Source organism: Adiantum capillus-veneris, chromosome 19, assembly GCF_014529385.1.
Source record: "Adiantum capillus-veneris isolate H3 chromosome 19, ASM1452938v2, whole genome shotgun sequence".
NCBI classification, from domain to species: Eukaryota; Viridiplantae; Streptophyta; class Polypodiopsida; order Polypodiales; family Pteridaceae; genus Adiantum; species Adiantum capillus-veneris.
The window spans coordinates 48,375,942-48,398,640 of NC_140949.1; the positions used below are offsets into that span (position 1 = coordinate 48,375,942).

Sequence of the window (22,699 nt, forward strand, 5' to 3'; positions counted from 1 at the left end):
TGTCACCTACCCTGTTCACATAGCGGGGAGGAAATGTTCGAAAAGGTTGTCAGTTCGCGTAAGAGTTTGCAAGATTTTCTCTTCCCCCCCCATAACACTACCACCCTCCCGGCCTGTTGAAAATTCCTTGCTGACAAAACTTTTTCATTTTCTTTTTATTTTGATAACTTTCAAACCATTTTAAAAAGAGCAAAGGGACTTTTTAATTGTTGCTTCCACCGGCCCAAAGTGTTCACAAAGGGTGGTAGACAACAAATATTGAACTTTTTCTTCCACCCCCGTGTGAACCGATGGGCGGTGGAAGAGTGCATTACAAAGCTCTTCCACCTGGAAATGCATCTTTTGGGGTGTGATTGCAGCCGCGTTAGTGTGAACCCAGCCTTTGCTACCTCTCAAAAGAAGGTGTGGTGCAGTCAACTCTTGACAAATGTGTTATGACGAGGGGATGATGTCACTACCATGAGGTCATACGCACCCACATCCCATTTGACTTTCCTCACACGAGTCTTTTGGGCCCAGCTAGTTTACTTTTGTGCAATGATGTGCATAATGGAATGAGTCACTATGAGAAAGAGAGTGAGGGAGATCAGAGAGAGAGAGAGAGAGAGAGAGAGCGAGCGCAATCAGAGAAGTTCCGTGCTGCTGGTGAGTTGCTTTGATATTGTTATTTTGAGCCTTCTGCTCTACCCGTGCCCTGGTTTTAGGGTTTGATACCGATGCTGTCTCTGTCATGCAGTTCTGTATTGTCCACCCCATCTTCTCCACAGATGGGCCAAATTCGACCGAGCAAAGACTGCTTGTTTGGAGCGAGCTTCAGTTCTGACCTGAGGAGAGAGAGGAGGTGTGTCTCTGCACGTCTCCACACCTGCGTGCATACGTGTGTCTAGTACTATAAGCTTTACCATGGAGCAGACATTGCCATCTGGTTCTAAGGATGCAGATACGAACTATCACATGTTTGGGAATAATCAGTTGCAAGGCAGCACCTCCAATCCGCAACAGAGCATGCCGTTTTTCCAGCGAAGCTTTCCAGTGGGGACATCACAGTATCGGCCTTGGTCACATTTTCATCCGTTGGCAGCTTATCCTTTTGAAGGAGATGGGTGCAACCGGCACACACCGACCTACATCAGGAACTTGCCTCACTCAACTTCATCCTACCGAACCCATCTGCCCGCCGGCATTGTAAACGATACCTCACATGTGCCAAATTTCCAGGCTGCCCCCTCATGGAATTCACCAGAAGGATTATTGGAAATCATTTTATCATCCCAGCAAAAATTACAGCAGCTACAGGCTGTCGTGGAGCTCATGGTGCAGGTGGGCGGGCAGGGTCAAGAACATCATTCTCTGGTTGCTGGTGTGAAGTTGATCATGTCGCAGTTGTTTGCTGCCACAGCTTGCTTGCGGCAACAACCTCCTGATCTAGTCCCAGATTTCTCACAAGCAAGTGAAGGAATTGACCTTAGGTTTGATAATTTTTATGATAATGGGATGAACAATTCTATTCCTGCAGTGGGTCATGAGACACTGAAGCTTGTTAATATGAGAGGTGCGGAGGCACTGGCAATGCCTTTGTTAAATGCTTCAGAGCCACAACCCCAGGCGATGGAGCCTGTGTTGATAAAGAGCATGGAGATAAGTAAACCACCTGGTGAAATGGATTCACGGTTCAAAGAACAACACTCAGATGATCTCTTTTGTGATCCCTCCAACCAGCGTTCACATGGCAACACCATAGCTAAGCTTATTGAATTTGACAGCTCTAATGAAAGTTCCCGCATGTCTAGTGTAAAGAATAGGAATCAAGAGGCAGAAGATCATGAGTTTCCCAACGTATCAAGGGATGATGATGATGATGGTGAAAGTGAAAACCTCCCTCCTGGATCTTATGAGCTTGTCGAGATGGCTGCTGCTGAAATACTTGCTGAGCATACTCATTTTTGTGAAATATGTGGAAAGGGTTTTAAGCGGGATGCCAATCTGAGAATGCACATGCGTGGCCATGGGGATGAGTACAAGACACCTGCTGCGTTAGCACGGCCTGACAAATCTTCAGGTTTTCTGGCCCTAGGTAAACCAAGAAGGTACTCCTGCCCTTTTCTGGGCTGCAAAAGGAACAAACAGCACAGGAAATTTCAACCGTTGAAGACAACCCTTTGTGTGAAGAATCACTACAGGAGAAGCCATTGTCCAAAAATGCTGACTTGTAGCAAGTGCAAAGTTAAGAAGTTTTCCGTTGTTGCAGATTTGAAAACACATGAGAAACATTGTGGCCAAGACAAGTGGCAATGCTCCTGTGGCACCACCTTTTCTCGGAAAGACAAACTTACAGGACATGTCAACCTCTTCTCTGGCCATGCTCCTATGGTTTCTTGTCATGAAACAGAGAATTTCAACAATCAGGGTGAACCTTCATCAAATTCTCTTACCAGTGAATCTATGGAGGGTTTGGAATGCCTTGGAGGCAGTAACATTAACCCCTCTGCACTCCCCAGAAGTGGGCTGGCGACATTTGATATAAGCGATAATGAGACCAGCATAACTGATTTAATTGCTCTGAGTGACGAAGTTTTCAGGGGTGATGAGAGCAAGCAGCAAGCTTCCGTCCTTCTTGGTAAGCTTGCTTTTTGATTGATAAATAGAAGTAGGCTTCACATCATCTCTGAAGTGTCTTTACACTAAAACATCTTGCGGACGTGGATGTCAAGGTAAAGATACAAGCTTGTTGCAATAGAGGGGAGTAACCCCAAAATTCTTCTAATGATTGCTCTGCATAAGAGGCTCTTCCATTACGCTACTCATGGTGTTTTCAATAGACTAAGGTTAGGGGGTGGAGGTTAGCCAAAGGAGGCACTCTACAGGTATTAAATTTGTGTATCCTCTGTCTGTGTACATTCCTTGTTCTTTCATTTCTGACTTCTCTCGTCTTGCTTCCCTTTTAGAACCACCCATGGGCCTTATCTGTGACCGCCTATTTCTGTGAAACTGTCTGCTGTCTTTGCCCCTGAGATGCCCAAAGATCCATGCATCCAGCTACTAAACTTAAAACGACTTAATCTCCAATAGCCAAAGCAGTGGTCTGCAAGCCAATTAAGAACACTTGTGATGTCTATAAGTAGACGGAAGATAAACGGTTGTTGAATGTAAGGTGTAATGATTACATGCCACTGTTGGTGCAGGTGAGGAGAGTTTTCTTCTGGATAACTCTCGAAGAAGAGATGCAGTGGAGGTTTTGCAAAACTGTGGCTGATGAAAACCACTGAGACATCAACGGTAAACGTTTGGACTTAAAGCATCTCCTTTCCCAGAAGTGTTTCTTTGTTTCATTCGCAAAAATTTTGAGCTTTTGAGTATAGGCATATAAAAATTGTCATAAATGACAGCTAGATGCTTTGTTGCTCTTTGTTTCTACCTCTTTTGGAGATCACAGGGTTTATCATCTCATGGTCTTGTACCTTTCTGACGTTTTGATGTTCGTTGAGAACTTTCAGCTTCTGGACTTGCTTGTTTTGGTTCGGTCGGTTTAGGAAACTAACAGTTTTTTTAAAGAGGCTCTTTCCTGCTACCCCTTTCTGCGAGGAAGGGAAGGTGATGCCACTTTTCCATGGTCCCAAATGTTGGTCCTTAAAGGTTGTTCACCTTGCCATGCCTCTAGAGATGTGGCTGTGTTGCACTGATATTTCTTTACTTCAACAGCAAATGAGGCCAGTTTTTACATTCTAACTGAAATGTAACAGGTGTTTAGTCTCTGATGAGAAGCGCTTATGCAGCATGAATTGATGGTAATTGCCTTTATAGGAGTGAATCTGGCATGCTCCACCATGTCAAGTCTTAAAGGAAGAAGTGGGCGTTGCTCGACTGTTCTTGCACCTTTTCCAACTGTAAGAGATTTTTGAGATGTTTTCAGAGAGGATCAGTCCTCTTGCTTAGAACTGGCTCCATGCAACGTTCTGTTGCAGAAGAGTTTAAATGGTCAAGTGGTCGCTCATTGCTTTCCTTCAATTTGATCAAAGGGTGTGCGGTCACATCCCTACTTGGTTACAACCATAGTTGGAACCATACTCGTATGTTTAGCTGAACCATACCCGTACAAAAAATTGTTTTCATACCTGAATGAAAAAAAGTTTCATACTTGGCCAAAATCAGCTAGAAAATTTCAGGCTAATGAGGTTGATGAATAATGATTGAAATTCATAGTTTCAAGACTAAAGTAAGATGTGAAAAGTTTAATTTTTATATGGCGCTATAAGTGCTTATTATGTACGATTTTTTTTTTTTGTTTGGCCAAATAAAATCAGGACAATGTATGTTTCAAGTTCAAGGGTTGAAACATACTCCAATCATACTTCCATACCCCTATGTGTTTGCCCTATGGAAATGTATGGAAAGAACTATGGTTATAGCAGCCCATTTGCGACACATCTTTGTGCTTATGCACAATGATCAGCTAGTATTTGGATCATGCGTTATCTATTGGACGTATTTTTCAAGCTTCTTTACTTGACTAGAAGTGCTTGCACAAAACCTCAAATGTGGATTTTGGACAAAGAACTCGTGAGGGACACCTAAAGCGACACTCAATATTTTTTCTTGTTATGCACAGGGCTGTTACCATATTACGGTAGTGATGTGTGTCAGCACATTTAGGACTGCGAGGGCAATTTATACCCCTCACCAGGAGGTTTTTCGCCGTGCTGGTATATACACCTTTCATTCCAGGGCAAGCCTGATCTTTTGTACTAGCACATTAAAAAATATGGTGTGTGCTCTTGAGCTTCTCGTTTATCTTCTCCATCTTCGAGTGCATTTTTGCAATCACATTTCCAACAATTGATATGAGAGAGGGCTTTTGCATCCCGGGTAGTGTCGCCAGCACCCTCCTAGCTTATTTTCTCGAACCAAGGTGATATCTGGTGAGTGTTTGCAAGGCGACATAACCTTTAAGTAATCTCGTAGAGCTTGGTATCGTGAGGTATGTTGTAGTTTTTCCGCTATGCAGGCATTGTAGAGCTTGGTATCATGAGGACTGCATTTGTGTCAGATGCAGTCCTTGGCCATGGCTGACAATAAATATGTTTTCCACATGTTTACGCATACTCAAGCATGGGTAGATACTGTTCCCACTTGCCCTTATTATCTGACACATAACATTTCAGCAGATCTAAGACAGTAGAATTAACCTCTTCTGACTGGTCAGATTTTATCTTCTTTGTGACAGGAATAAAATGGGCCTACTTGTTGAACCTGCAAAAAATGGTCCATACACCATCATTCCCTATCGGAAATCCATAGCAATGGCCTTGCAAAACGCTGGCCTCTTCAGCTGCTGGCTGAAACGCTAGGGCTGGATCTTGCTCCTCAAGCTAGCGCTTTCTCCAATCTGCAACTTATGCCAAGTGAGGGGATCTATTGCTTTCTTTATAGGTGAGGAATAGATCTCAAGAACTTATTAATGCGTGGGTAGAGTAAACTGTCCACCAGACCCAACAAATAAATCAATAAATTGATTTATTAATGAATTAGGTCAGGGGGTGTAGGTTTGGGTGAAACTGTCGCACATCTGTCCACCTGGGAATCCGATTGACACGGGGATTGGCTTGTTGGATTCCTCTAACCTAGAACTACATGCATGTCATGCCAGATGTCCACCGTAGTGTAATAACATCTGTTAAAACGCGTATACAAACCATTTATGCAAGAGGGTTCCCAAACTGGAAATCCTAATCTAATGGACTTGTTCGGAAATACAAGATGAAACCGGCCTGTTTAATCCAAAAAGGGCGGTAGACCTTAGACTTAAACCTTATTTGCTTTCACCCATCTAATTTGTCGCCCACTTTACCTGTACTTTCAAGACACAACAAAGGGGAAAGGGATACAGGCTGCTAGATTGCACCTGTATGAGAAGACCGACACCACACAGGCCCCTAATTTAGGCGCCCCTTTCGGTATTTCTTTATTCTTTAACAGAGGGAATAAAAACTGTGGTTCCCTATAAGCTGCCCCGCACAATCTTGGCTGAATTTTAATTGTTCTAGCCTGATTTCGGTAGCGTAACTGTACTAGGACCCTTCACAGTCAGTATTCCCACGCATTGGATGACTTTCCCGACGCATACGCACACTTTGCAAAACTTGGCGAGAATCTGCAGCACGCTGAATTCTGCCCCAAAAATGCGCCAGATCACCTGTACAGCGGTCCCCTGGCGTCCCCGAACCTCCTGGGGGTATTAGGGTCCGTTTAGGGCCGAAACCCTAAACCTGCAAAAATACACAGCAGGGTGTAATTCACTGTTTCGGGCTCCGTTTCGTGTGCCGGTCGCATCCGTAGCAAGTCCTCGAGCTCCCGCACCTGTAGGGCTACTTGGCCTTTGAATCGGACGAGATTTTGCACGTGAAACCTCTCCGAATCACCTGTACCTGTGGGGGATTAGCCGCTAGCTAATCTAGTACCTGTGCAAGAGGCTCTTGCCTCGGCAATCGCGCATGAACCCACACAACTGTACATTGGTCAATTGAAAAGCCCACTAGAGAGGCATAACATACTGCCATAGGGGAGAGAGAGGGCAGTGCATAGCGTGCAGGGCATCACTCCTGGCACTGCACTGTACATAAGAGGGAAAGAAGCACTCCATAGCTCTCAACCTGTGACCGAATGTAAGTGAAGGCCTCCCCCAGCTTAAAAATCAACGCCCATTTTTTTGCATGAGGAAAGTCCCTGAGAAAATGACACTTGGCGCATTTACAAGCATTTTCCCGTTTCGGGTTCGCCGCTTACAAATATCTTGACCGGTTGCCCAGTTGACTTTCCGGCACACTCGTAAAATGTTCCCCTAGTCATAACGGAGGTAATGACGCGAACACATTTTCAGGTCCCAAAATTAGCAGTTCCCTAAATTTTAGGAGATGCTTCCATTTTATCTTTCTAGGTCATCTGACCCTCTTTGTACACTGCAGCCACACCAAGAACTGAAATGTAGCCTTTGTAGCAAAGGATTCCACTTTGGGTAGTCAATGACCCCACTTTGGCTAACCATAGTCTTTGTCCAACCTTAGTGCTCTCTTGCCCTTAGGCCTGGACTCCCTCTGAATAGTTCCACACTAGCTATGCAATGCAGGGCAGTTAGATTTCCCCAGGGGTGTTTCCAAAAAGTGAAAATGAATAAATAATAAGAAAGAAATCAACAAAAAGGCTAGATAGTAGTCACACGTTGGAGACATACCCCTCTCTTGAAATCTCAAACGTCCTCATTTGCATCTATGTCGTACATGCTCACAGTCAACACTGGTGTATTCAACACCTGTCGACACATGTACGACACATACATGCTCATTGTCAACCCTGGTGTATTCAACACCTCGTCGACACATGTATTGCCTGCGTGTGAACCCTGTCCCAATGACATAGTGGTAGCTTCGCACTCTGCCATTGCTTTGAGTCATTAACTTCCCAATGACAAAATGGTAGCTACGCATTTTGCCACTGTCTTTTAGTACACGTTGGATCCAGTAACACTTTCGAGCATACCCAAACCGACAGTTTAAGAATGTTGTTACACATGTACCCTTTAATAGAAGCAATTACTGTATCCTTGACAAACTGACAAGAAATACTCACTTCTATAGCACTAACCACACTTTTGGACATTCCGTAAGAGCAATTGCCAAACTGACAATCTGTACAGCTCTAACATTCATGTAACATGTACTTGATTTGAGCTCACTTTAAATACTATGTACATCATTTCTTTCAGAAGCCATTGTCACACTGACAATCCATGTAGCTTTGAAACTCAAGGGGTCAAGGTAGGTTGCAAATCGAAGGCTTCAAGGTAAAGTGATAACACAGTTGGTGACTCTGCAAGTTCACCTTCTTCTATCCACTTAGCATCCATTGGTGGATAGTTTCTGAACTTCACCAAGTAACGCCTAACAACCTTGCCTTTCACTTTTCTTTCTTTATGTGCCAAAATCTGTTCCGGGACCAAGATCTCGTCAAGTTCCTCGACTTCCGGCTGATCTTCAGCTGGCATATCTTCTGGCACATCACCCACATAGGGTCTGAGAAGACTCACATGAAACGCATTGTGAATCTTCCAACTCTCAGGCAATTTCAGCCTATATGCAACATCATTGATTATGTCGCATACTTGAAAAGGCCCATAGTAACGCATGTTGAGCTTTGGAAACAGTCTTTCCTTACCCTTCATCTTCTTTAACCTTGCATTTTCAAAGCGTAGAAGCACCCAATCACCAAGTGAAAATACCACTTCACGACGGTGACGATCAGCTGCTTTCTTTTGCTTTGCATGAGTCTTTTCTAAGGCCACTTTGACCTTCTTTTACATTTCATCCATGTCCTGAACATACTTATTTGCTTCAAATATCTTGTCCTTCGTATGCAGTATGGGAGGAACTTTCTTGCCACCTTCAACTATCTCAAAGGTGCCTTGCCAGTTGATGAATGCACTGTATTATTGTATGCATACTCCACCAATGGCAAATACTGCTCCCACTTTCCTTTATGCTCTGACACGTAGCACTTGAGCAGATCTAGGACAATAGAATTTGCCTCTTCTGACTGCCCATCTGTTTGAGGATGAAATGACGAAGAGAATTTGAGCGTGGTGCCCATATTCTCAAACAAGCCTCTCCAAAACAAACTTGTCATGCGTGGATCACGGTCGCTAACAATCGACTGTGGCATGCCATGATACTTGAAAATATTGCTCATAAACAAGCGTGCCATCTGATCTGGCTTTATCTTCTTCCTGATAGGAATAAAATGAGTCTACTTGCTGAATCTGCAAATGATGGTCCAAATACCATCATTTCCTGTCTGCGTTCTCGGAAGATCAAAGATAAAATCCATAGCAATACTTTCCCATGGTTTATCTGGAATAGGTAGTGGTTGCAATAACCCTGGTGCCTTTTGCCTGTCAAACTTGACCTTCTGGCATATTAGGCATTCTCGCACAAAGGCATCCACATCTCTTCTCAATGTAGGCCAGTAGCAGAATGTCTCAACCGCTTTAACTGTAGCATCGATACCACGATGCCCTGCATACGGTGGGACATAACTCTCTTCCATAACTTTGCGTCGCAATGGCTTTGTGACACACAAATCTGCCATGCATCATCATGAACCCATCTTTGAGAAGATAGTGTTCATGACGTTGTCCATCCATTAGTTGCTCGAATACTCTTACAAAATCTTCATCATTTGCATACTGTTCCCTCATATCATCAAGTTCATGATGATAAGGAATTGACACAGCTAAAATTTGTGGCTTCCTTGACAAGGCATCAGCCACAACGTTCTTCTTGCCTTCCACATGCACAATCTGAAAATGGAACATGGACAAAATATTTGCCCATTGCATATGCTTCTCAGATAACTTTGCCTGTGTTAAGAAGTATCGCAAGGTCTGATGATCCGTTTGGACAACGAAATCTGCACCTAGCAGGTAGTGTTTCCAACTTAAGAGCGCATGAATCACGGCCTGCAGTTCTTTTTCATAGACTTCCATAGTCTTTTCTGGCCCTTGCAAGATTCTACTCTCATAGGCTACTACCCTGCCATCTTGCATTAGCACTGCACCAATGCTACTACCACATGCGTCACACTGGACCACAAATGACTTCCTAAGATCTGGCAACACAATGATTGGATCTGAAGTCATCTTTTCCTTTAAGAGATTAAAAGCTGAAATCTCTTTCTGTGTGCATCTAAAGGTGACTGCCTTCTTTTGAAGAGCATGTAAAGGTGAAGCAATCTCAATGAAATTTCGGATAAACCTTCTGTAATAGGAGCATAGTCCCAAGAAGCTTCGGGCATCGTGCACCGTCTTCAAATCTGGCCATGACTTGATCGCTTCAACTTTTGCAGGATCCATTCTTACACCATCCTTTGAGACAATGTGTCCCAGAAAGTGAATCTCTTCCAGGAAAAATTCACTTTTCTTTGCATTGATGAGTAACCTATGGCTGCATAGCTCTTTGAACACAATGGCCAAGTGATGCCTATGCTCCTCTTCATTCTTTGAGTAGACTATCATGTCATCAAAGAATGTACCAACAAACTGCTGGTGTGGACGGAAAATTATGTCCATCATCCTATTGAACGTAGCAGGAGCATTTGTGAGACCAAAGGGCATCACTAGAAATTCGTAAAGGCCAAACGTTGTTCTAAAAGCAGTCTTGTGCACATCCTCTGATCTAATGCGGATCTGATGGTACCCACTCTTTAGATCTATCCTGCTTAACATAGCTGCTCCTTCTAATTTGTCCAGAATATCATCAATTCTAGGTATAGGGAACCTATTCTTGATGGTATTCTCGTTTAGTGCACGGTAGTCGATGCACATATACCATGAGCCATCCTTTTTCTGCACCAACAACACTGGAGAACAGAATGGAGATGAACTGGGCTGAATCAACCCCTTTTCTAACAGCTCCTGTACTTGGCTCATTATCTCTTTCTGCTGAGCCGCACTAACCCTGTTGGGAGGCTTATTTGGTGGGCTACTGCCTGGCACCAAATCTATCGCATGGTCCTCGGGTCTCTCTGGCGGTAATTGAGACGGTAATGAATCGGAAAAACAGTCACTATATTGTTGTAAAAACATTGACCTTTCTTTATCTAACACAGATAAATTTGATTCATCACAATCTGACACTTCACGTGCAAAAACCAAGTACGCAGAAAGATGCTTTTTCATTACAGAAGTAATAGCAGAAGCTGATACAGTGGGAATAGACTCCCCTTTAAGCTTTGCATCCAGAATGTGAGTCTTTCCCCTGCTGTGTACAGTGATCTTTTTGTTGTAGGCATCCATGATTCCCTGTACACGAAACAACCAAGGAATACCTAGCAACACATCGCATCCGTCCAGTGGCATGATGTAAAATTCTTCAGCATCTACATAGGACTGGATATGTAGGCGCAACTTTCCGATGATGGGTGTCACAGCCTCTGTATGGCCAGGACATGCCAAACCTGCCTCTGCTGTATACCCCATCTCTTCAGGTCTGATTCCCAACTTTGAAGCCAATTCTGGGGAAATGAAGTTGGCTTTGGCACCTGGATCAAAGAAGATAAGCACCGTTTGATCCCTGACCTTTCCCCATGCTCTGCAAAGCTCACTTGCATCTGAGTTTGGCTTGTCGCCCACCATATTTGGCACTAGACCAGCCATGGGCCTCTTTCCTTTCCTGTCCTCCTTGTCTTCAAAATCAGCTGGCCTTTTCTTTTGAGGACAATTGTAAGCAATGTGGCCAGGCTGCTCACAGATAAAGCATTTGTTCTCTGACCTGAGGACCTTCTTTTGCTCTTTCGACTTGCGAGGAAAACGTCTTTTCCATTTCTTTGCTAGTCCCTTTTCTGATTCAGCCGTAGCTTTGCCTTTCCCAGCGTTGGCTGGCTCCTGAGTCGCTTTAGGAACCTCATTGGGAACGTACTTCGTTGAAGTTTTCTTGGCTGATCCTTCCTTGACGCCAGTATTAAATTCACAATCTTCTCCCTTGAGCAAACCATTGCCAGTGTTTGCTACCTCAATGAGCTGCGTCAAAGTAGTGACTTTGGTCTTCGTGCAGTACTTTCTCAATCCTTTGGGTAGGCCACAACAGTATTTTTCAATTTGTTCCATTTCTTTGCTAGTCCCTTTTCTGATTCAGCCGTAGCTTTGCCTTTCCCAGCGTTGGCTGGCTCCTGAGTCGCTTTAGGAACCTCATTGGGAACGTACTTCGTTGAAGTTTTCTTGGCTGATCCTTCCTTGACGCCAGTATTAAATTCACAATCTTCTCCCTTGAGCAAACCATTGCCAGTGTTTGCTACCTCAATGAGCTGCGTCAAAGTAGTGACTTTGGTCTTCGTGCAGTACTTTCTCAATCCTTTGGGTAGGCCACAACAGTATTTTTCAATTTGTTCTGTCAATGGCACAAACCTATAGGAAGTTACTGGAAGTAGAGCTTTCCAAAACTTCTGATTGTAGTGATCCAGATTCTTGCAAGTGGCAGCATTAAGCTGGTGCCATTCTGTCATGACATCTGCTTCAAAGTCATTAGATAACCATGCTGCTGCAAAAATCTGCTTGAAGTAAATCAATGTGGACGGAGCTTGCCCTTGAAGCAATAAAGTTGTCCACCATTGTCTCGCATTCCCTGTCAAGAAAGTGGCTGCCTTGCGGACCTTTGAAGCCTTTGTAAAGTTTCCCCCTGTATAGGCCTTGTCAAACTGCTGGAGGAATGAGAGAGCCTTCTTCTTGTCATCAAACCCTGTAAAGGTCGTGAATGTCACACCTTTGCCACCTTCTTTGTACGGAGTTGGCCTCTCCAGCGGCATTAAGTTGTCATATGGAAGTGACTGAAACATGGAAACACTGTTAGGGTTCATCTGTGTTCCTTGACCGCTATTAAGTTGACCTGGAAATGCCATATTTGGCTGTTGATTTGTAATTCCAGCCATACCAAAATTTGCCTGTGGCATCCCAAATTGGCCCTGAGTGCTTTGAAACCCTGGTAGCATGCCCGTGATACCATACATGGGGTTAGGCATCATTGTTTGAGCACCCCCCAACACTGTTCCTGGCGTGTAAAACTGATTTCCAGGTGCATGACCAGCCATGCTCTGGAATACCGATCCACCTCCAAAATAGCCAGGGTGTACTGAAGGTGGTGGGAAGACTTGTTGCATAGCTTGTAGGTTGCTTCCCTGCCCATTAGAACCAGCTATAGGCTGTTGAAAGGTGGCTGGCTGAACTGCTACAGCTTGAAAGACTGCAATTTCAGCCACCTGTTCTTGCACCTTAGGCACAGGTTGTGGAGACTGCATGTTCTCTGTCACAAAGTGATGACGTGGCGGACAACAAAAACCCTAATTTCTGCCAAAAACCCTAATTTCTGGAAATCGCGGAGACTGAAAAAATAAAAGAAAAAAAAAATTTAGTGACGAGCGATGCGAATCTTGCTTTTTCTCTACGCCATGAGAAAGAGAGAACTTTTTTTTTTTTTTTTTAAAGAGACTCTAAGAGAGAGAGAGAACTGATGCTTTTTAGTTTTAAAAGCTTTTGGGGCTCTGCTTTTGGGCATCCCTTGTAACCTTTAAATTAGTGGTGAGGGCCTCACTTCTCAGAGCATCTGGACGCAGAGTCTGAGAGTGAAACCCTAGCCACTCTCTTGTACTTTGATCTAATTAATATAAAAAGAAATACCGAAAGGGGCGCCAGTCTTTGGGGCCAATATCTCTAGGCACGGAACTCCGCCGGGCCAGTGCAAATCTATTGTGATCTGTGAATTGTTTTGAAGTGGTTATTTGGTGCTGTCGCGGTTGATTCTTGACTTGGAGTGTCCAAGTCTGTTATAGTGGTATCAGAGCACAACCGATTTCTCTTCTACGGGAAATCCGATCCCCGATTTTTTTTTTTTCCGCGGCCCCTATGGCTTCAGGCAATGATTAGTCGTCTCCCTCTGCATCTGGAGATGCGGGTTGGGATCACAACGAAGATTCCGGCAGAGAGTATGGCCCGCCTTGGCCTACTTAGGTGGAGCGGCGAGAGATGGAGCGTCGCCAGTTGATCGGGGATGCAACAAAGATGATGCTCAATTTTGCCAAGGACCCAAAGATTGCAAAATATATGAACCAGACCTCTTTGGAAGAGGTACAGATGGAGTGGCAAAGAACCACAACACCACTCCCGAAACCCGCTCTCAAGAAACCTTCTGCCTCCAAGAAATATACGGACAAGGAACTGGAGAACGTGGTTGATGCACGAATTGCTCAGCTTTTCGACGTGCAAAAGAAAGGAAAAACGCACGGCAAAAAGCAGAAGAAAGGCACTGACTTCCCGGGATATTTGGGTCGTCGGTCAACATTTGACAAGGCAAAGAAACAGAAGAAGCGTGTCAAGTTTGAAGGCTTACTCAGTTCTTCTTCTTCTTCTGACAGTTCTTCTAGCTCTTCAGACTCGAGCGAAGAAGACAGAAAAAGCAAAAAGCGAAGCAAGTCACAAAGCTTCGGAAAGGGCAAGAAAAAGGCAAAGAAGGCTACATCTCGCCCAGAGACTGACAGTTCTATTGAGGACTCGTCTACAGACAACTCAGATTCCGATGACCGAAAGTTTTATGCGAACAAGAAGAATTTTTACAAAGCTAACCAGTATGACTTTCTCGAAGATAAAAGCAAGAAAGTCCGAGAGTTTAAGGAAGGTGGCCACTCGATCAAGTTTGATACTTTTTCAGGATACTCAGATGCTTCGAAGGCTTTGTCTTTTATACAGCAGTTTGACATTGCTTTCGCGGGAGGACGCTATTCAAAGCACTCCAAGATTCGGAGAGCTGCCTCTTAAGGAGTTGATGAGTCATGTGAAGCGGGGCTTTGCCATTCACTCTGGCAGTCTGACCTACCCCACAGATGAGGCCATGACACAACGAGCCGAACAGACTTTTGGGAATGAAAGTAGAAAGAAAAAGAGCAACCCAGAGAAAAAGGATGCACGACCCAAGCTTACTCCTGAGGAGAGAGCTCGCTTCATCAGAGAGGGGAAGTGCTTTGGATGCGGGGAACATGGACATATCTCCGCGAAGTGTCCTGAAAAGGCACAAAAAGAACAGAATGATAAAGAACGACGACAGGCCTGAGAGTTCGAGAGCAGCTGAGGAATGTGGCAGAAAAGGCAGATAGAAAAGCAGAACTGGTACCACATGGCGTGGGACCTGCACCGAATCTAATGAATGAAAGTACAAAATTTGCCGCTTTTGGGGCAAAGTGAAGGATCAGGAAGCTCTTTTGAAGGAGCCAAGGCCAACTTCTTTTCACTTGGAATTGGCGGCTCGATTTGGAATTACGCTCGACAGACTGACGCCACAGGCGGAGGTAGCTTGACTGGCACCCGGATGGGATGTTGCCATTACATCGAGCATTAGCAAACTTCGTTTGCAATGACAGGGGTGTTCAGGGCACTCGAGTGACGTTCTACTCAGGATCCCTTGGTACCACAAGAACTACGCCGTGGTTGACTACCCGACCGAGAAAGCGACTTTGATAAATGAAGGGCTGAGAGAATTGTACTTGATGAACTTCAGTTTCTTTACTCATTCTTTTGGGAGAGAACTGAACGATGGATAAAGGTTGAATATGTTTTGACCTGGACAAAAGAACGCCAAGAATTTTCTCCACGCTCATGTCTATTGCTATTTAGAGGGCGTGAAGATAAAACCATTGATCTGATACCTGGAAGCACGCCACCGAATCGGCCACCTTACCGTGTGAGCCGAGTACAGAATGAAAAGATTATGAACTTAGTGAAAGACCTCTTGGAAAAGGGTCTTGTCCAGCCTAGTACTTCACCGTATTGCTCTCCAGTGGTGTTGGTTTTGAAGAAAGACGGATCTTGGAGAATGTGCATTGATTATAGCACTCTCAACGAAATCACCATCAAGAACAGATTTTCGATTCCTAGGATCGATGATATACTCGACAAGTTACAGGGATCCTCGTGCTTTAGCAGGATTGACTTGAAGAGTGGATATCATCAAATTAGGATAGCGCCAGGAGATGTCTACAAGACAGCTTTTCGAACGACTTTTGGGTTATTTGAGTTTTTGGTGATGCCTTTTGGCCTAACCAATTCTCTTGCGACATTTAACTGGATGGTGGACAGGATTTTTCGAGAATATAGGCTATTTGTTGGCACTTTCTTTGACGACATCATTGTTTTCTCCAAGAATGAGGCAGAACACAGAGATCATCTGCTTCAAGTCTTTTAGGCATTACGATATCACACGTTAGTGATTAATGCAAAGAAGAGTGAATTTTTCCTACTAGAGATACACTTTTTGGGACACATTGTGTCAGCACAGCAGGAGTGCAAATGGACCCGGCCAAGATAGGGACTATCTGTGATTGGCCCGACTTGAAGAATGTCCATGAAGTTAGAAGCTTCTTGGGATTGTGTTCGTACTACAGGCGGTTCATACGAAAGTTTGCAGAGGTTGCTTCCCCTTTGCATATCTTGACACAGAAAGGAGTACCTTTTTCGTGGGGACCCACAGAGGTGACTGCCTTTCAGACATTGAAAGAGAAATTGACTACGGGACCTATTTTGACTTTGCCGGACTTGCAGAAGTCATTCGAAGTATATTGTGATGCTTGCGGTCGTAGTCTGGGTGCGGTCTTGATGCAAGAAGGCCATGTCATAGCTTACGAGAGCCGTTTGTTCTCTAGGATGACAGCACAGATTTATGAGAAAGAGCTTTTGGCGGTTATCCATGCTCTTACTCAGTAGCGGCATTACCTACTCGGAGCGGATTTCACTGTCTTCACAGACCATCAGAGTTTGCGCTACTTCTTGTCACAGAAGCAGCTTTCGGAAAAGCAGATGCGGTGGGCGAACATCTTGTCACAATTCCACGTCCAGATTGTCCATGTGCAGGGACAGAAGAATGTGGTGGCAGATGCTTTGTCTCGGAAACCGTTGGTTCTGACTGTTTCCGCGATACATCATAGGAGCTTCGAGGATATGGTCGATCAGTATGCCACACAAACAGATTTTGCAGATATTTTCACACGGATACGGGATGGGGAGACAATAGCTGGATACTCCCTACAGGAAGGCTACTTGATGAAAAAGACTATGTTGTGTGTTACACAGCCGTTGAGGGATAAGGTTATGACTGAATGCCACTGTCCACCTTTCACGGGTCACCGCGGCATTGCTACCACCATGAAAGGGGTAGAGAGATACTTCTTATGACTCAAAAAGGACGTGGAAGAGTTGTGCGCAGTATGCCAGAAGGTCAAGTTTGACAGGCATAAGACACATACACCCTTTTACCCATACCCACCCGCCCCTGGGAAAGTATTGAAATGGATTTCATTTTAGATCTCCCGAGAACACAGAATGATCACGATGATTTTCCGATTACATGGCACGTCTGAGATGATTGTCTCCGACAGAGACCCCAGATTTATGAGTTTGTTTTGGAAGGCAATTTGGGAGAACATTGGCACGCGGTTGCAGTTCTCGTCATCGTTCCACTTGCAGACTGACGGGCAATTTGAGATTGCCAATTCAGTGGTTTTAGATTTATTGAAGTTTTGTATCTCGGATCAGAAGACTCAATGGGAAAAGAACTTACCTTTGGTGGAATTTGCCTACAATAACACGATACACTCTTCGACGGGGAAGATGCCATGTGAGATTGTTGAAAGTGCTGCGAAGGTTCCATCCTTCCTGAGCACGAAAGATTAGATATTTGAAGCGGATGAATATTCGCGAGATTTGGATACGGCTTTTGCCAAGGTTCGCGAGACTTTGCAGGAGTCTCAAGAACGACAGAAAAAGGCAGCGGATCGCCATCATCGCGACTTGAAACTGAAGGAGGATGATTGGGTGCTCTTACCTTTGAGAAGGCACACCTAAGAAAGAAAAAGGGAAAGGAGAGGCTTTTTCCAAAGCTTAGTATGTGATACTACGGACCTTTCCAGATCACTGACAAGATAAATGATGTCTCCTTCCGATTGAAACTGCCAGATACTTTGAGGATTCACAATGCATTGCATGTGAGTCTCTTGAAACCTGTTAAGGGTGATGTGTCTGATGATGGGGAGCCTGATGAGCAACCCGAAGTGGAAGAAAAGGAGGAGATCCTTGTTCATGAACAGATTTTGGCACATAACGATACGAAGAAAGGTAAAGTCTGAAGGCGGTTCTTGGTTAAGTTCAAGAACTTTCTTGCATTTGATGCGAAGTGGATGGAGGAGGAGGACCTAGCAGATACTCCTCGGATTGTGAAACTTTACCTCGATGTTTTGGTTTAGCATATTCTACTCCAAATGGAACCCACAAATCAGCTTGGCCGAAGATCGGGTGCAGTGGGATGCACAAGAGGGGAGTTACTCCGCTCCTTTGTCAACAGATGCCTCGATTTTGATACTAAAGTCACTGATGTCTCTTTGAGCTTCAGGGATACTGAGAGCTGACAGTATTCTGCTGGATGACTTTATGAAATGGAATTCCTGATTATGATACTGATTTGTTCTTGACTTCTTGTGAGTGCAGGAACTGATAGACGAAATGACTGCAACATTTTGGTCTGATTGATCTCGAATAGACATGGTTGCAATAGGGGTTAGTCAATCGGACATCGATGAGGTCCCGATTGGACCTAGATGTGATTGCTAGCTACATTGCCGATAAATCATGGTCTAAGATCCGAATGAATGTTGAATGTCATGTGATGTCCTGTGATGTCGTGTGATATGACTGTCGATTTTGTACATGTGCTAGATGTGTGTTCCTAGTACGTAGGTACTAACAGTCAGTGTCTGCTAAGACGGTTTATGGCTTTTGTAATCGACCGCGATTACAATGCTTTCAAGAGGGGGGTATGTCACAAAGTGATGATGTGGCGGACAGCAGAAACCCTAATTTCTGCCAGAAACCCTAATTTTCGGAAGTCGCGGAGACTGAAAAAATAAAAGAAAATAAAAATTTAGTGACGAGCGACACGAATCTTGCTTTTTCTCTACGCCATGAGAAAGAGAGAGAACTTTCTTTTTTTTTAAAAAAAAAGAGACTCTAAGAGAGAGAGAGAGAGAGAGAGAGAGAGAGAGAGAGAGAGCTTATGCTTTTTATTTTTAAAAGCTTTTGGGGCTCTGCTTTTGGGCATCCCTTGTAACCTTTAAATTAGTGGTGAGGGCCTCACTTCTCAGAGCATCTGGATGCAGAGTCTGAGAGTGAAACCCTAGCCACTCTCTTGTACTTTGATCTGATTAATATAAAAAGAAATACCGAAAGGGTTGCTAGTCTTTGGGGCCAATATCTCTAGGCACGGAACTCCGCCGGGCCAGTGCAAATCTATTGTGATCTGTGAATTGTTTTGAAGTGGTTATTTGGTGCTGTCGCGGTTGATTCTTGACTTGGAGTGTCCAAGTCTGTTACATTCTCTGTCAAGTGTACATGTGTTTCCATTGATTCTGCAGTATGAATCACCTGTGCTTGAGCCTTAACAGGCTTTTGAATATGATCCAGTCACCCAACTTGCTGAGACAGAAGAGGAGGTTGCAGAAAGGCTAAAAACCTCGGGTTCTGCATTACTTGTGTGAACAAAGCCACATCAGTAGCCAACTGGGTCCTGAATATATCATCATCCGTTTGTGGTGGTCTTGAAGACTCACCCACTTCATGTATCTGTTGACCATGTGAGGAGGAAACCTCTTCAATCACATCATCTGGTGTGTCAGCCATAATTGCAATTCCCTGTGTTTGGTCTATGATCCCCTGTGTCTTCAAGCCCAAACTGACCAAGGCTCACTTCTATGGGAAAAAGTGATCTAATCCCGGCGATGGAACCATGAAACCGGCTTGTTTAGTCCAAAAAGGGCGGTAGACCTTAGACTTAAACCTTATTTGCTTTCACCCATTTAATTTGTCGCCCACTTTACCTGTACTTTCAAGACACAACAAAGGGGAAAGGGATACAGGCTGCTAGATTGCACTTGTATGAGAAGACCGACACCACACTGGCCCCTATTTAGGCGCCCCTTTCGGTATTTCTTTATTCTATAACAGAGGGAATAAAAGCTGTGGTTCCCTACAAGCTGCCCCGCACAATCTTGGCTGAATTTCAATTGTTCTGCCTGATTTTGGCAGCATAATTGTACTAGGACCCTTCACAGTCAGTATTCCCACGCATTGGATGACTTTCCCGACGCATACAGACACTTTGCAAAACCTGGTGAGAATCTACAGCACGCTGAATTCTCTGTTTTCTGCCCCGAAAATGCGCCAGATCACCTGTACAGCGGTCCCGTCGCGTCCCCGAACCTCCTGGGGGTATTAGGGTCCGTTTAGGGCCGAAACCCTAAACCTGCAAAAATACACAGCAGACTGTAATTCACTGTTTCGGGCTCCGTTTCGCGTGCCGGTCGCATCCGTAGCAAGTCCTCGAGCTCCTGCACCTGTAGGGCTACCTCCCCTTTGAATCGGACGAGATTTTGCACGTGAAACCTCTCCGAATCACCTGTACCTGCGGGGGGATTAGCCGCTAGATAATCCAGTACCTGTGCAAGAGGCTCTTGCCTCGGCAATCGCGCATGAACCCACACAACTGTACATTGGTCAATCGAAAAGCCCACTAGAGGGGCATAACATACTGTCATAGGGGAGAGAGAGGGCAGTGCGTAGCGTGCAGGGCATCACTCCTGGCACCGCACTATATATAAGAGGGAAAGGAAGCACTCCATAGCTCTCAACCTGTGACCGAATGCAAGTGAAGGCCCTCCCCAGCTTAAAAATCAGCGCCCATTTTTCTGCATGAGGAAAGTCCCTGAGAAAATGACACTTGGCGCATTTACAAGCATTTTCCCGTTTCGGGTTCGCCGCTTAAAAATATCTTGACCGGCTGCCCAGTTGACTTCGCGGCAGAGTCGTAAAATGTTCCCCTAGTCATACCGGAGGTAATGACGCGAACACATTTTCAAGTCCCAAAATAGTAGTTCCCTAAATTTTAGGAGATGCTGCCATTTTATCTTTCTTGGTCATCTGACCCTCTTTGTACACTGCAGCCACACCAAGAACTGAAATGTAGCCTTTGTAGCAAAGGATTCCACTTTGGCTAGTCAAGGACCGCACTTTGGCTAACCGTAGTCTTTGTCCAACCTTAGTGCTCTCTTGTCCTCAGGCCTAGACTCCCTCTGAACAGTTCCACACTAGCTATGCAATGCAGGGCAGTTAGATTTCACGAGGGGTGTTTCCAAAAAGTGAAAATGAATAAATAATAAGAAAGAAATCAACAAAAAGGATAGATAGTAGTCACACGCTGGTGACACAAGACCTGCCAACAGGCTTACAAAATCTGCCGGTACTAATCCTCCTAGGATTCTAGACACTCCTACCTAGGAAGAAGGGGAAAACTAGCTCTGGAAGTCGATGAAGCATGTCCATGTGGCACACACAGCTATGGACTCGTGACATTTTATTAACTAGTTTGCAGAAATATCTTTGCCATTGCATAGCCTTACTCAGAAAGGGGTATCATTTCATTTGGGGGCCTTCACAGATCACCACATTGGAGCGGCTCAAGCAAAAGTTGACTAGGAGGCCAATGTTGATTCTACTAGACTCGCAGAAATCTTCTGAATTTACTACGATGCTTATGGAAGTAGTTTGGTGCAGTGTTGATGCAAGATGGCCATGTAGTAGCTTCGGAGAGTAGAATGCTTACGCAATTTTAGAGGGTTGCACAGATTTATGAGAAGGAACTCTTAGCAATCATATACTAGTGAAAGCATTACTTTCTTGGCCCAGATTCACAATGAAAAGGGATCATCAGAGCTGGAGATATTTCTTGACCCAAGCAAAGTCGTCAGAAAAGCAGATGAGATGGGCGAACATCATGTCTAAACTTCACTTTTAAATAGTGTACTTGAAGGGAAAGATGAAGGTGGTTATAGATGCTTTGTCTTGCAAGCCATACATATGTGTTGTCATATCTATGCATCACTAGGAATTAGATGAGATGTGAGAGCAGTATGCTACTTCAGAGAGATTTTGGTGAGATATTTGATCGGGTATCGAGTGGGGACACAACTGCAATATAATCTTTTGAGGAAGGTCATTAGATGCGAAAGACCATGTTGTGTGTTACGCGAGGTTTGAGGCAGTGTTGATGGAGTGCCGTATTTTTGGGCATAGGAGAATAGAAGCAACACTCGGGCACTTGAGTCACTTCTATTGGCAATTTGGCCTTAGCTCAAGAAGGATGTGGATGAGTTTGTGCGTATTTTTTTGGTATGTCAGAAAGTGAAGCTGTCACGTATACATGGCTCTGTGTGCCACGTGGACATTGTTCATCAACTTCCAGAGCCAGTTTTCCCCTTCTTTCTAGATATGAGTGTCTAGAATCCTAGGAGGATTAGCACTGGCAATTTTGTGAGCCTTTTCGCAAGACTTGCATGTCCGTACCAATCCATTAGATTAGGTTTTCTAGTCTTGGAATCCTCTTGCATAAATGGTTTGTACACGCGTTTTGATAGATGTTATTACACTACGGTGGGCATTTGGCATGACGTGCATTTAGTTTTAGTCAGAGGAATCCAACAAGCCATTCCCCGCATCGATCGGATTCCAAGGTGGGCAGATGTGCGACAATTTCATCCAAAACCTAACCCCCTGGCCAAACTTATTAATAAATCAGATTTATGATTTATTTGTCAGGTCTGGTGGACGGTTTGCCCTACCTAAGCCTAAAGAAGTTTATAACCCAATTTCAGCCCTATAAAGGGAGCAGTCAAGTCAAGCTTTGGGCATCAGATTTGCCTAGCGGTAGCAAGGAGGACAAAGAGTGGCCAGCGTTTTGCTCACAATCAGCCAGCATTTTCAGATCTACAGATCAGCGCCAGCATTTTGCCTGCCAGACATCAGCGTTTTGCAGATTCAGCCCTAGCGCTGGCATTCATGCAGATCAGCCCCTAGCGTTTTCAGTTCTCAGCCTTTCCCTTGCCGGAAGACCAGGAGATTTTCTTTCCCATTGCAGTCCAGTACTTTGGCAACCCATCGAGCACCCCTCGGCCATTCCCTCGCTGGCATCGAGTGCTCCACTGCTGTCCATCATCGGCATCGTCGAGATTTGCGTTTTCAACCCTTCATACCTCTCACATCGGGAGTGCAAATCAGTCCCAGATCTTCCCCCTGGTG

At 44.6% G+C, this 22,699-nt stretch overlaps 1 protein-coding gene across 1 annotated transcript in view; it reads left to right on the plus strand.

Annotated features, from left to right (window-relative positions):
- Positions 1–497: 497 nt before the first annotated feature.
- Positions 498–22,699, plus strand: part of LOC147433975 (uncharacterized) — a 56,943-nt gene continuing 34,741 nt past the window's right edge. The window contains exons 1-3 of the mRNA XM_086490604.1: positions 498–645; positions 737–2,617; positions 3,183–3,276. Coding sequence (XP_086346730.1) covers positions 904–2,617; positions 3,183–3,253 — 1,785 coding nt within the window. The 5' untranslated portion in view covers positions 498–645; positions 737–903 and the 3' untranslated portion in view covers positions 3,254–3,276. The remainder of the gene's footprint in view (positions 646–736; positions 2,618–3,182; positions 3,277–22,699) is intronic.